This window comes from Dromaius novaehollandiae, chromosome 1 (genome assembly GCF_036370855.1).
Source record: "Dromaius novaehollandiae isolate bDroNov1 chromosome 1, bDroNov1.hap1, whole genome shotgun sequence".
NCBI lineage: Eukaryota > Metazoa > Chordata > Aves > Casuariiformes > Dromaiidae > Dromaius > Dromaius novaehollandiae.
Window position 1 is genome coordinate 209366165 of NC_088098.1, and position 13737 is coordinate 209379901.

At 36.5% G+C, this 13737-nt stretch overlaps 1 protein-coding gene across 8 annotated transcripts in view; it reads left to right on the plus strand.

Moving 5' to 3' along the window:
* NOX4 (NADPH oxidase 4) overlaps positions 1-13737 on the plus strand; it is a 113710-nt gene that overhangs the window by 1815 nt on the left and 98158 nt on the right. For 4 of the 8 annotated variants that reach the window (XM_064505147.1, XM_026109138.2, XM_026109135.2 and 1 more), the window contains exons 3-6: positions 9211-9321; positions 9999-10083; positions 10756-10853; positions 12801-12828. In XM_064505147.1, coding sequence (XP_064361217.1) covers positions 9211-9321; positions 9999-10083; positions 10756-10853; positions 12801-12828 — 322 coding nt within the window. The remainder of the gene's footprint in view (positions 1-9210; positions 9322-9998; positions 10084-10755; positions 10854-12800; positions 12829-13737) is intronic. The other 4 variants (XM_064505150.1, XM_064505148.1, XM_026109136.2 and 1 more) reach the window with 1 other exon arrangement.

Sequence of the window (13737 nt, forward strand, 5' to 3'; positions counted from 1 at the left end):
GCTTTGTGAGGTTATCCATAGATAATAACTATCTAGTTGCAATTGTTTGAAATGACATCTGTCCAAAGGGATAGATTAAGAGTTAAAAATTTTCTGAAAAATGCTCTGGAGTTGCTCAGAATTTTAGAATCTAGGAAAAAGCGGATGAGTAGCATAATGTTTTGTAACAGCATGTCATAATCTGGAATGGATTTCAATGACAAGTTGACACAGGACTAAAACACAGATAGTGTCCATACTAACCCTCTGGGTTTTAGCTTTGGTAGACCCAGGATATATTTTTTCATATGACTGATATCATTGCCATACCTAGCCAGTTACATAAGTTTTTGTGAACTTGACTCTTTTTTCTTCTTATGGCTGACTCAGATATGTTCAAGAAATGAATCTTAGCCAGTAGTGCAAAACAAAGGGAATGAAAATATTTGAATAGTTTATGATGACTTTTAGATAGAAAAAGTATGAAAACATGTTTAATTTTACCATCTGTAATGGCTTTGCAGCCCCATGCATCCATTTGAAAAGTGTTTTTGCTTCCGGCAGAGCAAGTGGCTTGTTTATAAAAGCAAATGTTCTTGGGTCAACACGTTGGGCCAGATTGTCAGCTGGTATCAATCAGCACAGTTCCACTCAATTCAGAAGTCACTCACCCTGTACCAGCCTCTTGAGGGGTTTTCTTACACTTATACTATGAAAGAAACATAGAAAATAATATAACACAGTCAGGCTTGCAGGTTCAGAACCTGCGAGATGATTCAAGCATCAGCCTCATTGTCTTGAACAATAATTAAGAACCAGGAGGCCATGTATTTGAGTCCATCTAAGACAGTGTCTGCAATTGTGGAAATACACCAAAGGAATCAAAAGACTATTTAAAGAGAGGAGGAAAGTGAAAAGCTAAGTCTAAAATATACTTTTAGTCAAAGTTCTGAAACTGATTTAAAAACTTTGCAAACATTAAAAATGGTAAAAGATTTTTGCACTTTACTTTTTGCATTTTGTTTAAATATAATTTGTAGATTTTGAAGTTAGCTTCCTCCCTTCTCCTAAATATATTTGTATGTGTATATAAATTATACAAAATGTTTTGCAAGGGTTGGAAAACTGAACCTGATTGTAGTTTCTTCAGGAAACAGAGAACAAGCACAGCCGTACTACAGCTGCTATTATATTCCATGGGGATTTTTGCTCCTCTTCTTTCTCTACATTGCACTGTGTAGCCACTGACCATTTCATGGCCCATCTCTGTAAACAATCTCCTTTCTGGAGGATGAGTGGCATGCAATGTCACTGTGTGCCATTTCGTGATGTTTAAAATTTTTGACATTTAGGTGGAAAATCTTTTTTTATAATTCAACAGTTGGGTTCTTTTTTTTGTCTTAAGAGGATGAATTATTTTACAGTTACTTTCCTAAAAGTTTGCTCCTTTTCCAGGCAGTCAACAATTAAGGGCAAAAGAGAATGACATTTTTTGTAAATTTTTGATAAAAAAGAACAAAACAAAACCAGAACTCTTGGTTTTTAGTGAGATGTGCTGAGGAGTTTTTGCTCTTCGTGTGCTATGATAAAGTAAAACCTCCTTAAGAACTAGAGCTCTGAAAGATATACCACAGATAATTTTATTGTTTACCAAGTAACAGGGATGGAGAACAAGAAGAATAGCTGTAGAAAATCAGATTATGATATGAAATACAATATTGGACTGAATATCCTGGATATAGTCAACTCTTTGCAATCTTTTTATGCCATTTCTCTTCTTTCTGATGTGAGAAAGAAGAGAGTGAGATTATTCTTTCCTTCAGTGGTTGCTGAGGGAGAATAACCTTCTACATGAGAAGGAAGCTCAGTTTTATTCTTTGCCATTTCTGTCCTCTATGACCTTGAGCAAGGCACTTAGGACAGGATTTTAAAAAGTGTTTAGATACCTAACTCTCACTCAAATATGTCAGTCAATCTTTCTGATCCTTAATTCTGTGCCTTTAAAATGGTGATAGTTGCACTGCTGTGTTGTGGGTGTGTGGTGAGAATCTCATTTTTTCATGATTTAATAAGAAAGTGTAAACTTTTGGCATTGTTTAGCCTAAAGAGGAGAAAGCTGTAGAAAAATACAACAGGAGTCAAAGGCATTGAAGAGCTAGGAGGAGGTTTTTAGGCATCCTGTACACTACAAAATTTAGTGGGTAAGCTTATCTTGTGTCAGCCATCACCACTTTGTTCAGTTTGAGATCTACTGAGAAAATCTGAGTCCTGCTGAGGAGATTAGGAACTCCTTTTGGCGTGTAAGCTCCATCCACGGAGGTTTTCAAGAACCAGTTGGGCAAAACTGTGAGCAAACTAGTTTGAGTTTGGCTTTGAACCTGCCTGGAGCAGGAGATCAGACTTCCCAAGGTCCTTTCCAGCCTGAACAAATCTATGATTCTTGCTGTGTAAGTTAAAGCAGAACCTTGGGGATGTAAACCCCTTCCCAATACTTTTGCCTTGAAAAACCTTGAAGTATTGTCTTTGGATACATAATTGCTTGTAACACGACAAATAATAGTCTTACCATATAAGTACTTTCACTGCCTCTGGTTCAGGAACACAATTCAGATAAAGAATCTCATTTTTTCATGATTTAATCAGAAAATGTAAACTTTTGGCATTGTTTAGCCTAAAGAAGAGAACAGGCACTAATTACACATAAAAGACTAGGGGAAGAGGAAAGGAATATTTTATTCTCCATGTTCATGGTAGATACAGACATGATGTAGTAGGCTTGAATTACAGAAAGGAAGATTAATAGATTCCTTACATGACTCTGACATTTTCTTTGTTGGAAGTTTTATATCTGCTCAGTCATAGATAATTCATTTCCTTGCAAACTGCCGGTTTTCTCTCTTCACATTAGCTTGGCTATTTTTTCCAACAAGGTTGCTTGCATCTGACCAACAAATTCAGTCCCATGTTTAGTACTAGTCTTATTATAGGACTGAAATATTGCTTATAACAGCATTAAACTGAATACCTGTTATCTGTTGCTTGAGTTCCCCAAGAACAGGAAAAACTTTGGACTCTTTGTCATGGCATAAAAGGCTCTTTCTCCCTCTTTCCTCTCTAGTCTGTGCTCAAATAACTTTAATGTAGTCAAATGGTTATTAATGGAAGAGATAAGCTTCTGGGTTTCAGACCAAAGTGAAGAAAATTCTTCCACAGAAGGGTCCCTTTGGGAAAGGACTGCATAACTGCAAATGGGATTGGAAAGGAAAGCGCTTCCTGACTTTTTTAGCTATACAATTGCTACCTCCTTACTGTGCATTGCTGTACCTTACATTGATATCTTCCTTATTTACTGCTTGGAATATATTCCAGATGTTCCAGTAAGTTGCACTTGTCTCTTTGCTAGTTTATCGTGATGATAAAGATTTTGCAAATTGAAGCCAAGTTCTACTTTCACTGATCCTTGTGCAAACACACTGCAGTCTGGTTTCCCCACACATCCAAGCTTTGAAGGGAGCTGTGTATCTTGAGCCTTTATTTTCTTTAATGTCCTGTTTTTAGTTATTTAATCATGTTATAGCTAGACTATTTAGCCTATTGTATTATAACTATAACTATTGTATTGTATTGTAACTAGAGTATTTGAGATTTGCTCTTTAAGGTGTTACATGTAGGGAAAATATTTACCAATTGATTGTTATATTGCTATGGAAGCTGCATAAATATGTATATATAGAATGTCCTAGTGAAGACTGAGGGTTTTAGTCCACCAGACTTTATCCTGATAGTCCCCTTGGATTTGGAAGCAGATCTCTTCTTGCCTTCTCTTTGCTTCATAGATTTTTGCTATATTTGCTAAAACATTTTTTTCCTTCATCTCTGTCTTTCCTGGACAGCCCATCATTGGTAAGATTATTCTCAGTTATGAGCCAATAAAGAACTTGGTTTTTGCATCATGTAGTTCTTACGTTTGCTTTCTTTTTTCTTTGGCCCAAGTGGCAGTGATCCTGTGAAAGGCATCTATACTCACAGAATGGTTGAGGTTGCAAGGGATCTCTGGAGATCATCTAGTCCCCCCCCCCGCTCAAGCAGGGTCACCTAAAACACATAGTCCAGGGCTTTATCCAGATGGCTTTTTAATATATCCAAGGATGGAGACTCTACAAGCTCCCTGGGCATCCTGTTCCAGTGCTCTGTTGCTTCTAATGTTTATGGGAGAACCTCCACCTTTGCAGAACTTTTTGTGCAACTGTCATAGTGAACATATTAGTAGAAATACATCAAATGATTGCTGGATTTTTAACCACTATATTATATAGACTAGTGGTAAAAATACCAAGTGCTGTTGATATCATTGTTCTTACCTCTTTGATGATCATGGCATAAGACTCTGTAGAGAACAGAATTCAATTATGGCTGAAATATTTCTTTGGTTGAATAATGCAGGTTTCCCGTAGTAGTCCAACACTGGCAGGGCTTAAAATAAAGATAGCTTCATTAAACGCCCCTCCATAAAGTGGAATAATAGCATGTGTTGTACTGAGTATGCAAAGCACAGAAAGAGGTTGTCAGATGCTTAGATTTGATTATAATGAAGATGATGAAGGAGAGTGTCCAGCAGATGTTTTAGGAGTGGATTTTTCTGCCTTTTTGACTCTCTTGAAGCAATTTCACATTATTTTTCTCTCATTTCTTAGCTAGTTATTGAGGATATATATATTCCCTTGTAGAACCACCGAGTTGCCTTGGAGCAAAAAAAAAAAAAAAAAAAAAAAACTTATTTCATTCTACTATTGTTTAAAAATCCAACAATCCACTATGTTAATTTGTTACTGTGCCACCCAGGCAACGCAAAGGAAGTATAGAAAAAGACTGTTTGGAAGCCATTTGGAAAGAATTAGTTTCATGGCGATATTTTAAACCTTTGGATATACAGTAAGAGCAAACTAGTACTCTGTTATACTTCTGGATCTTGCATGAACTGTGATTCTAAGCATTGCTAAATGTATTTCTTTACCATTGTTTTTGAATTGCTCATTGTTGCAGCAAAGTGTCCAATTTTATTTCTTCAGAGTAAAACCTTAAAACTAACCATTAGTGAACAATTATGACATTTTGTATCCAAATATTTGAATTACATTTCCTAGAAGTGTCCTGCATTTTTTGAGAAGTCGTTTCCTGCTCTTTCCCCTACCCCTTTGCACTGATGCTTATAGCATTGAATTAGAATTAATATAACGGCGTTCTTCCATAGGAATTGCATATGAATAAATATTTATTAAATAATGACTTAGAAAAAGACAAAGCAAAGTTAGTAGGGTAGCTTCTTAGACTGACGGCCTCACTGCAGCATAAAAACATGTATTTCAGTGGAGGGTCAGTAATGCTCCTTCTCCTCCCTTTACTGCTCCCTCCCTTGGCCATCCATTGCTTCTTACAAGATACATGTTGTGAGTTGTTCAGTACACAAAGACTATGGGTGTTACATCACCAATGAAATGAAGTTGAAACAGTAGTTATTTCTTCAAAAAGGGGATTGCCTGGCAAGTAACACAAAACTAGTGATGGACAAACCAGGCTGGATTAAAAAAAAAAAAAAAGTGACTCAGTAAAGCTAGTTTGAAAATGAGAATTCTCTGGCCACCTTTCCTTCTTCCTTGGGTTTGAGGAGGGTCTTGAAGAACTGCATGAAGGCTGTTCTTAAGCTTTATCTGCTCATTATAGTTGATTCAGTTTTTTGTACCAGTTAAAATGTTTGGCATTTTACCTATTTTACCTATAACTTACAAGAAGTTATTTCATTTGTTTAATAATGTATAACATAGAAATAACTCTATTCCACATTAATCCGAACTAGAGTGTTTTGCTGAAGTTTTGCAAGAAGAATAGTTGTGCTCAATAAAAATAGTCTTGGATAACTGTTGCCTTGCCTGGTGTATGTTTAAACTCAAAGACAACAAAAATTCTTGAGAAACTCATATCATGTGGGTCATATAATAGAAATTATTAGATTTTTTTGAATTGGTTTACTTATTAACTATATGGTGACATTCTTCAGCTTTTGGATGTTAGTCAAGAGCTACAAGAGTAGTTCAGCTAACTTCTGGGTTTTGCATAAACTTTGATTCTAAATAACTCTTGTGTTTTTCATGCCATGCTCGTTTAATCACTAGAATTCTGTAACCCGTCAGCAAGCTCTAATAAAAATGTTTATATGCTTTTAATGACCATGCTTTTGAAGTTATTGCTTTTCTGAGGTGTATAGCTCATTTTTAGCTCCTCTTTATAGGAAAAATAATTAATGAAAATAGAGACAGTGTTGTATATCTAGGCTGCACATTATAGAGACATTTTACTTGTCATTGAGTCCAATCATTTCAATGGTATTGCTGTTTTCTCTGATAGTCCAAAAATATTTAATGATGCTCCAAAGTCTCTTTAAGCTAATGTAGGAAAGGATAGAGAAGTATTTACTGTGGTTATTCACTTTTTCTTTTTTAATCACACTTTGAAGCAGAAAGTGACATTCAGTATTCAGTACTAATAAAATCTCAGCTCTGTTGCTGAAGTTGTAGTCATTGTAGTTGGTGCTCGGCTTTAGTCATTGCACTTACAGAAAGATCTGGAGCAATTGGAGGAGTCCAGAGAAAAAGAGAGAGAATGATTTAAACTTCAAAGAATATGACTTGTGAGCGAAGAACAGCAAGAACTGAGTTTGTTTAGTCCGTAGGAGAGAAAACTGAAGAGGAAAGACATGATTAATAGCTGTCAAATATCTGAAGAGTTGCTACTGCAGGGTAGGAAATAAACTTTTCCCGTTATACATGTTAACAGTGCATGAAGTAACACAAAATAGAAGCAAAGCAGATTCTGTGTAAGAAAAAAAGGACTAACTTCTAACTTCTTTACTGGAAGAAATAGTGGAGGAGGGCTGTAGAATGGGAATGGACTAGATGGCGTGGTTCATTCTAGTCCTATTTTCTTTAACTCAGTAGATTGCTAGTTCCTCCATTACGAAAGTCCTGCTTGGTGCACCTTCTGTGGGATGTGCTCACTGGATGTTCTGCAGGGATCATACCTTTTACATGGCAGAGAGCAAGGCAGAGCACACACTCTAGGGTACTCTCTCCTACTTCTCATGACAAAATCTTGAGGGAAGGTGCCCTTATGACTACTTTGTGCTGTAGAAACTCATAATGTCTGGTGAGGCCCTAGTACTTAGGCCTAACTGAATAATGCAAAGTGCCAAAGGAGAAAGGGGGCACAGGTGGAGAGCTGGATACTTCAGATAGGGTGCACATCTTCACCTTCTGTTTGTCTACTGATTTTGTGCCTGGATGTACTGCAGAGAGGATGGGGTATGTGTGTTATAAACTCTGAAAGCAGGCAATTTGTCAAAGCTGTCTTCCCCTGTTATATGAAATGATGCTTTGGGGTGTGGTGGTTTTGATGTTTTGTGCTCCTGTCATACCATTGTGCTTGGGATCTTGCTAGGCCTGCTGAATTGCAGTTACTTTGTTTATTTTTTCTTTACTAGCTTATACATTCATCCGTCTCTGTGGCATAGCTAAGTAAATAAAAAACAAGGAATGACAACTACATTTTTTAAAGTTAAAAGGCTTTTGTAATAATTTTTGCAAAAAAATAAATTTTCAAATAAATAAAACCTCTTTGTTTCTCTCCAATTTTGTTTCTTCTTCATCTTGATAGGAAAGTTAAGAATATAATGAAAACGTTTCATTTATTTCTTTTTTTCTCTGAGAAATAACAAATGTTCTCTTTTTTGGCATAAAATTTAATTTTGGAAAAGTGATACATCTGTAGTAACTTTTAATATATAACTTGTGTATATTCACAACATTCAAATACCTTGGCAGCATTTGAGTTATCTTACAGTATTTCAACAGTTCTTTATTCATTTTTTCGAGGTTGAAAAACTTAGGTTTTAGAGAACATCGTAGAAATATCTTTTTAGAAATCTGTTGACAGTCTAAAAGCATCTTTTATAAAAGCTAGTAAAATGTTAATTCATCCTAACAAGTAGGAGAACAATGGCAAGTTGATAACTTTTAGAATTCACAAATGAATGAGAGAATATAATAAGATAACAAAATACAGGGTTTATGACATTAAGGTGTGCTTTGTTCATTTATTTGACAAGTATTTTTGTTCTAATTATATAATTTCCAAATATACCAGTAAAAGCATTAGTGAAATTAGATTTCATTAAAGTTCCCAGCTATTGAGTTGTTAAACTGAGGTTGTCAGCTGAAGAAAACCTGGTTTCTTTGGGTCCAGAAATGGCACTGAATAGTGTGAATGGATAAGGAGTTCTGTAAAAGTGCTCTAACAATCCTTGAAACAATATAATCATCTCAGTTTAATTGACTCTTTTTTCTTTTTTTTTTACATCTTTTTCTAGATTGTTTACCAGAAAATCATTACATTTTACTTAAGTGGCTGTCTAGGTTGTTCATATATTTATTCCTCTTCCCTACTTATTGATGTCTGTTTGAGCTCTCAGGTGATTTCTGAGCAGACACCACTGTGGCCCTGGATATGTTTTGTTTCATATGATTATGAGCACAGATGAGGATATTGGTTCTTTCAGTGGAAAGTTGTCATCTACTGGTATTAGCACTGCTCTTTCTGAGTAGCCTGAGCCTGGTGCAATTCAGCTGAATGCAGGCTTTTTGATCAGTTTCAGTGATATTTGGATTAAACTAATGATGAAATCAGCTGATGTCTCAGTTTTATTCCCCTTCTTTCATGTGGCTAGGAAGAAACTGTTGTGAATGACAGGGAACTGCTACAGAGTACTTAAGAAACTTCATCAAAATACAATCACAGAAAATCAGGAGAAAAACCTTTCTGCTTCATTTCTTTCCAGGGATGATAGCAACACGTCTTTTAACTCCTTTAGGGACTGTTTTTAGTTACTCCTTTAGGATCCTTCAAAACCAGTCCTGTCATACAAACAAAATTCATTTTGAAAAGTTGCTCTGATAACTGATGCAAGGGGGAAAAATGCTCCTCTCCAGAGAAAAGGATAGCATGCCATATGTACAGTTGTTTTTCTAGTACATGTAAAACATGAAATCCACTAGTTCGATGAGTCAGGAGGACATGGGAGCTGTTCAGGTTCAAAGGAAACAAAAGGAGGTTTAATACTGGCATTTGAACCGTTGCATCACCTCTTCTCCCAATAATCTAACTCTTGCTGTATTTGTTCAGCTAGGATTGTGTATTAGCAGAGCTTCAGCATCTGTCCTCAATCTCAACTGCTGCTTGGTCCTTTTACCAATGTGCCGTGTTCTCTTGGCCTTCCTCCGAGGATCTCAGAAGGTAAGCACCAACTTCAGAACAGCAGTTAAGAAGAAAGTCCTTTTAGTTTAAAAAATAATAGAAAAAATGTTATGTCCCTATTAATTATGCAATATGTGCCTGCATAGTGCAGGTATCGTCCAACCTGATATATTAGTTATCATGGGAGAAACAAAGGTCCTGGCTAAGCTAAGAGGGTTTGCTTTCCACATCCATATTCTTTAAATAATTTTAGTTGCTTGTGATTCACCAGTTGCTTTGGCAGAAATAGAAGTAATGCTTTTGGGGAATATCTGTGTGTGTGTATATATATATTTATATATAAAATATGACATCTATAAGATACACATATGTATTCAAATATAAATAGGTCTCTGTCCCTGTGTTCTGGCTCACTTAAGAATCAATGACTCTTAATGATTAGTGATGGAATTCATAAATTTTAAGACAAGAGGAGACATCACTTTATAGGTTTTTCACATCTATGTAATATTGAATCAGCTGTAATTTCTTCATCAAGACCTTGAATTTGCCTCATTGTCTTGATCCTGTTGTGTTTAAATTTTGGTATTGTGCTTGCAAGGTCATTTAACCTAGTAAAATCTGATGTTGCTATTAAATCACCTCAGTTGCTGTTAGTATTTTTTTTTCTTTGCTTTGTTTTAGAAGAGAGATTGCTTGAATTCTTCTCTTATTAGGTTGCCAGCAGGAAAACCAGAAGGCTGCTAGATAAAAGTAAAACTTTTCATGTGACATGTGGTATTACAATATGCATCTTTTCAGGTAAGATCTTACTGTGATGAACAGCAGCTCGTTTTGGAAATACATTAAACAAAGCAGTATTTTATGGTTTTTCTTGTACAGTACATTTGGGGGTAGTCTTGCTCTGTGCTTCCCTGCATTAAATTGTGAATGCATTCTCAGATGTATGTGGTTTTTATTTTTCCTTAAAACCTGTAGACATTTCAGTGCTGAGGCTTTCCTTAGAATTCCAGTTTCTAAAAGGACAGGTAAATAAGATCAGGTTAAAAGTTGCCATTACACATGACCTTAGGAATATAAGTGAAGAAGCAGGGTGCTAGAAATGGAAAAGACTTATCTGCAGAAAAGGGAGCAGTGGTGACAAATATACCATTTAGTGAAGTAGTAGCATTCTTTGGTGGACATCTTTCTTTGTCTCCCAGCTGAACAATGCAGAACAGAAATGATTTCTATAGTGAAAAAATATCTTAACATATGTAAAACTTTGTGCCACAAATATCTGTCTGACTTACTTAATATATATATATATATATATATATATATATATATATATATATATATATCTTTAGGCACGGATGCATCCCGTGCAGGGGATGTGGTTATAGCTGGGTAACTGGGCAGCTGCTTTTCTTCAGTAGTTCAGAACAACATCTACCTCCTGCTTACTGACTTCAGCTTTACTCTGATTTTTAGTCTTACATGTTGCTGCTCATCTGGTGAATGCTCTTAACTTCTCTGAGAACTACAGTGAAGACTTTCTGGCACTAAATGTGGCAAACTATCGTGGTGAGGTAAGCCATCCATCCTTTTATATTTTGCTTTAAAAAGTATAATTTAAATATGTAGTTAATTGTATATCCAATTCCATTGTGTGATCCATTCTGTGGCCTATACAGTGCTACTGGTTCTGTGCACTGAAAACGCAACATCACAGGGATTGTTGTGGATTTTATTTCCTCCTCTGGACAAGCGTATATTAATACCCATTCTGTTTAAGACAGCATAATCCATACCTATTGGTTTGTGAGGTGGAGAATTCTGTCATCATGTTGTTCCACCTTGCACTTCTTTTTCCAGCTTCTCTCTCTGTTCTTTGGGTGGCCCTTGTTGAGCCAGTTCTGCAGCTGTTTTAGAAAAATATGTTCTGCAGTTGCAGTATTGAGTATATAGTGCTATGTGACATACACTGAGGATTAGAGGATAATGAGATTTGAGACTGATTTTGCACTTTTAAACTGCTGATGACCTGCACTGGGAATTGTAGCATGTATGTTAAGAGTTGGAATTAGTCATCTGCATGAGATGCTGGAAGCTGACTTTTACTTATGAAATACTTTGGATGACTTTTCTGGCATGATGCAGATCTCTTGAGGACATACCAGAGTTCTAGTCCCTTCTCCAGTGCATTTCACACTGGAGAGTTACTAGAAGATTTTAGGAGTAAGACCAGAGTCCAGGACGTTTTCTCTGCTGGGCTACAATCAGCCTCTCTTTTGCTTCTGTTCATTCTAATCTCAAGTCTGCATTTCTTTTCTACCAACTTCACTGGGAAAGATTTAGAATGACCTGATCCCAGCTGCATCTTTTCCTGGAAAAGGAGAGCTTGACTCAGCCAAGACTCATAAGGACCTACAACCAAGGTCTCCCACTCCTTGGGTGAATGATCTAATCAGTGAGCTATTATATGGAAGATAGACATACCAACATCAACTGTTCTGTTGAGGTTCTGGATTGAACTCAACTGTCTTGACTATGTTTGGAGTGGTCAAATAGACTTAACCTCATCAGGAACATTGGCAGGAGTTTACCTCAGGCAAGAACATACCAGAGTATGTATGACAGCCTGTACTAAGCCGTCTTAGGAATTTCACTATACAGAGTGGAGATAGTAACAAATTTTTAAGAACTCTAGGATCATAACATCCTGGATATCATAACATCCTGGATTTTAGCTCTTGAATCCTTGTCCATGAATTCTACCTAACTGATTTAGTAATTGTGGTTAGTCTGGATAATTACTGTCATCTTCTGTACGTGGGAGGAAGTGAATCTACATGTTTGAATGTGGACAGGGTCAGGGAGAGGGAAGCTTAGTTTTGCCTGACCTATATGAAAACTGCCCACTTCCCCTCATTACATTTTACCTCCAGTTAAAAAAAGGTTTTTTTTCTAAAATGAGGATAAAACCTCAAGAGATTTAGGACTAAGGAGGCGTAAGGCAGTTTCTGTGGGGCTGATGTATCCCCTCTTACCCTTTTCAAAGATCTTCTCTACTTCCACCTTTTCATATGTAGTATTGTCGTCTCCTTTGTGTTCAGTCCTGCTTCACTGGAACCTACTGCAAGTCTCTTGTTGACGTAGTTGGCAGCAAAATGATCACTGCTTGTCTTGTATTTAACTCAAAAGCTCTCTATATTCTGCTGCCCTCTGTCCTCCCAAAGATATGAGGTAACTGAGTGAAGTTAGGCTTTCAAAAGTAAATAGCTGTAAAATTATCTGAATCTCGGTTTTTCACAACAGATTAGAATTTTCTTCACTGGGGGAATGCAAAGGCTAAAGGTTTAGTTTATGTTGAATAGCAGTCAATGTAATCTGTTACCAAAATACCACATTAATTCCTGCAGAGTTAGTGATTGCTTATGCTATCAAGCACATGAGATTTATGAGTTATTTATTATTATTACATTATTCATGTGGACATAAAATCATATATATTGACATTTTTGTCTGTTTTTCAGGACCCAAGGAAACTTCTTTTTGCTACTGGTAAGTCTGTTGTGAAACTGAATGAGAAACTTTGCTGCTTCTCATCGTCATTCACTAGACAAAACATTTTGATCCTGTGTTTGTATGTTCTGTTTCTTATAACTCAGCTAGGTTGAGCTGTATTATTTGTATTAATACAATGTGGGTTTGCTTATCCAATAGTTGGGAGGGAGGAGTTACATAAGCCCCTATAGTAAGATGAGCAACATCTTCAAAGCTGTTGTTCCACAGATGAGTCAGTGGAAAATCGTTAGTTTCAAACAGAGATTCTGCATAATGTTAAAACCAAATTCCTAAATGATCCAATTTCTAGAAAAAGGAACATAACAAAAAAGCAGTCTGCTTGCTTCAGCTGGTTTATTTAAGGGCTGATTTGACTTCAGAGCAATCTACACTGTTACACAGGAATCAGGCTTCAGTACTCATAAAAATTAAATAAGCAAAGACAGGTGCAGGAATTCAGAAAGGAATATTTAGGTGTGGAGGAGTAGACACAAGTCTGAACTGTAGTTCCTCTCAAACAGATAAAGATCCTTTCTGATGTCATCTCTCTTTCACCTTTAATTAGATCAAATGTTGAAATATTGGCTTGGTAGCCTTTAGGCCAAGATCCAAAGGAATCAAGCTAAATAGCAGTGAATTTGGATTGCTGAATGGGGTTCTGGATCTGTCAGTCTCAGCAGGTTTACTAGGCTTAGCAGTCAGTGGGAAACTGCTCTCTGAAAACATTGAGCCAGTTTCAGATCAGTTAAGAGCAGAGGAAATACGAAAGTGAAATGATAGAAATTGAGGTGTAAGTTAAATCCTAACTGGAAGTAGGTGGGATATCTGCTGTAGTTAGCAAATCAGTGGTGGAGTTGGAGCTGGAAGAGGGTAACTCGGATAGGAAGGAGTAAAAGAGAGGGAGAG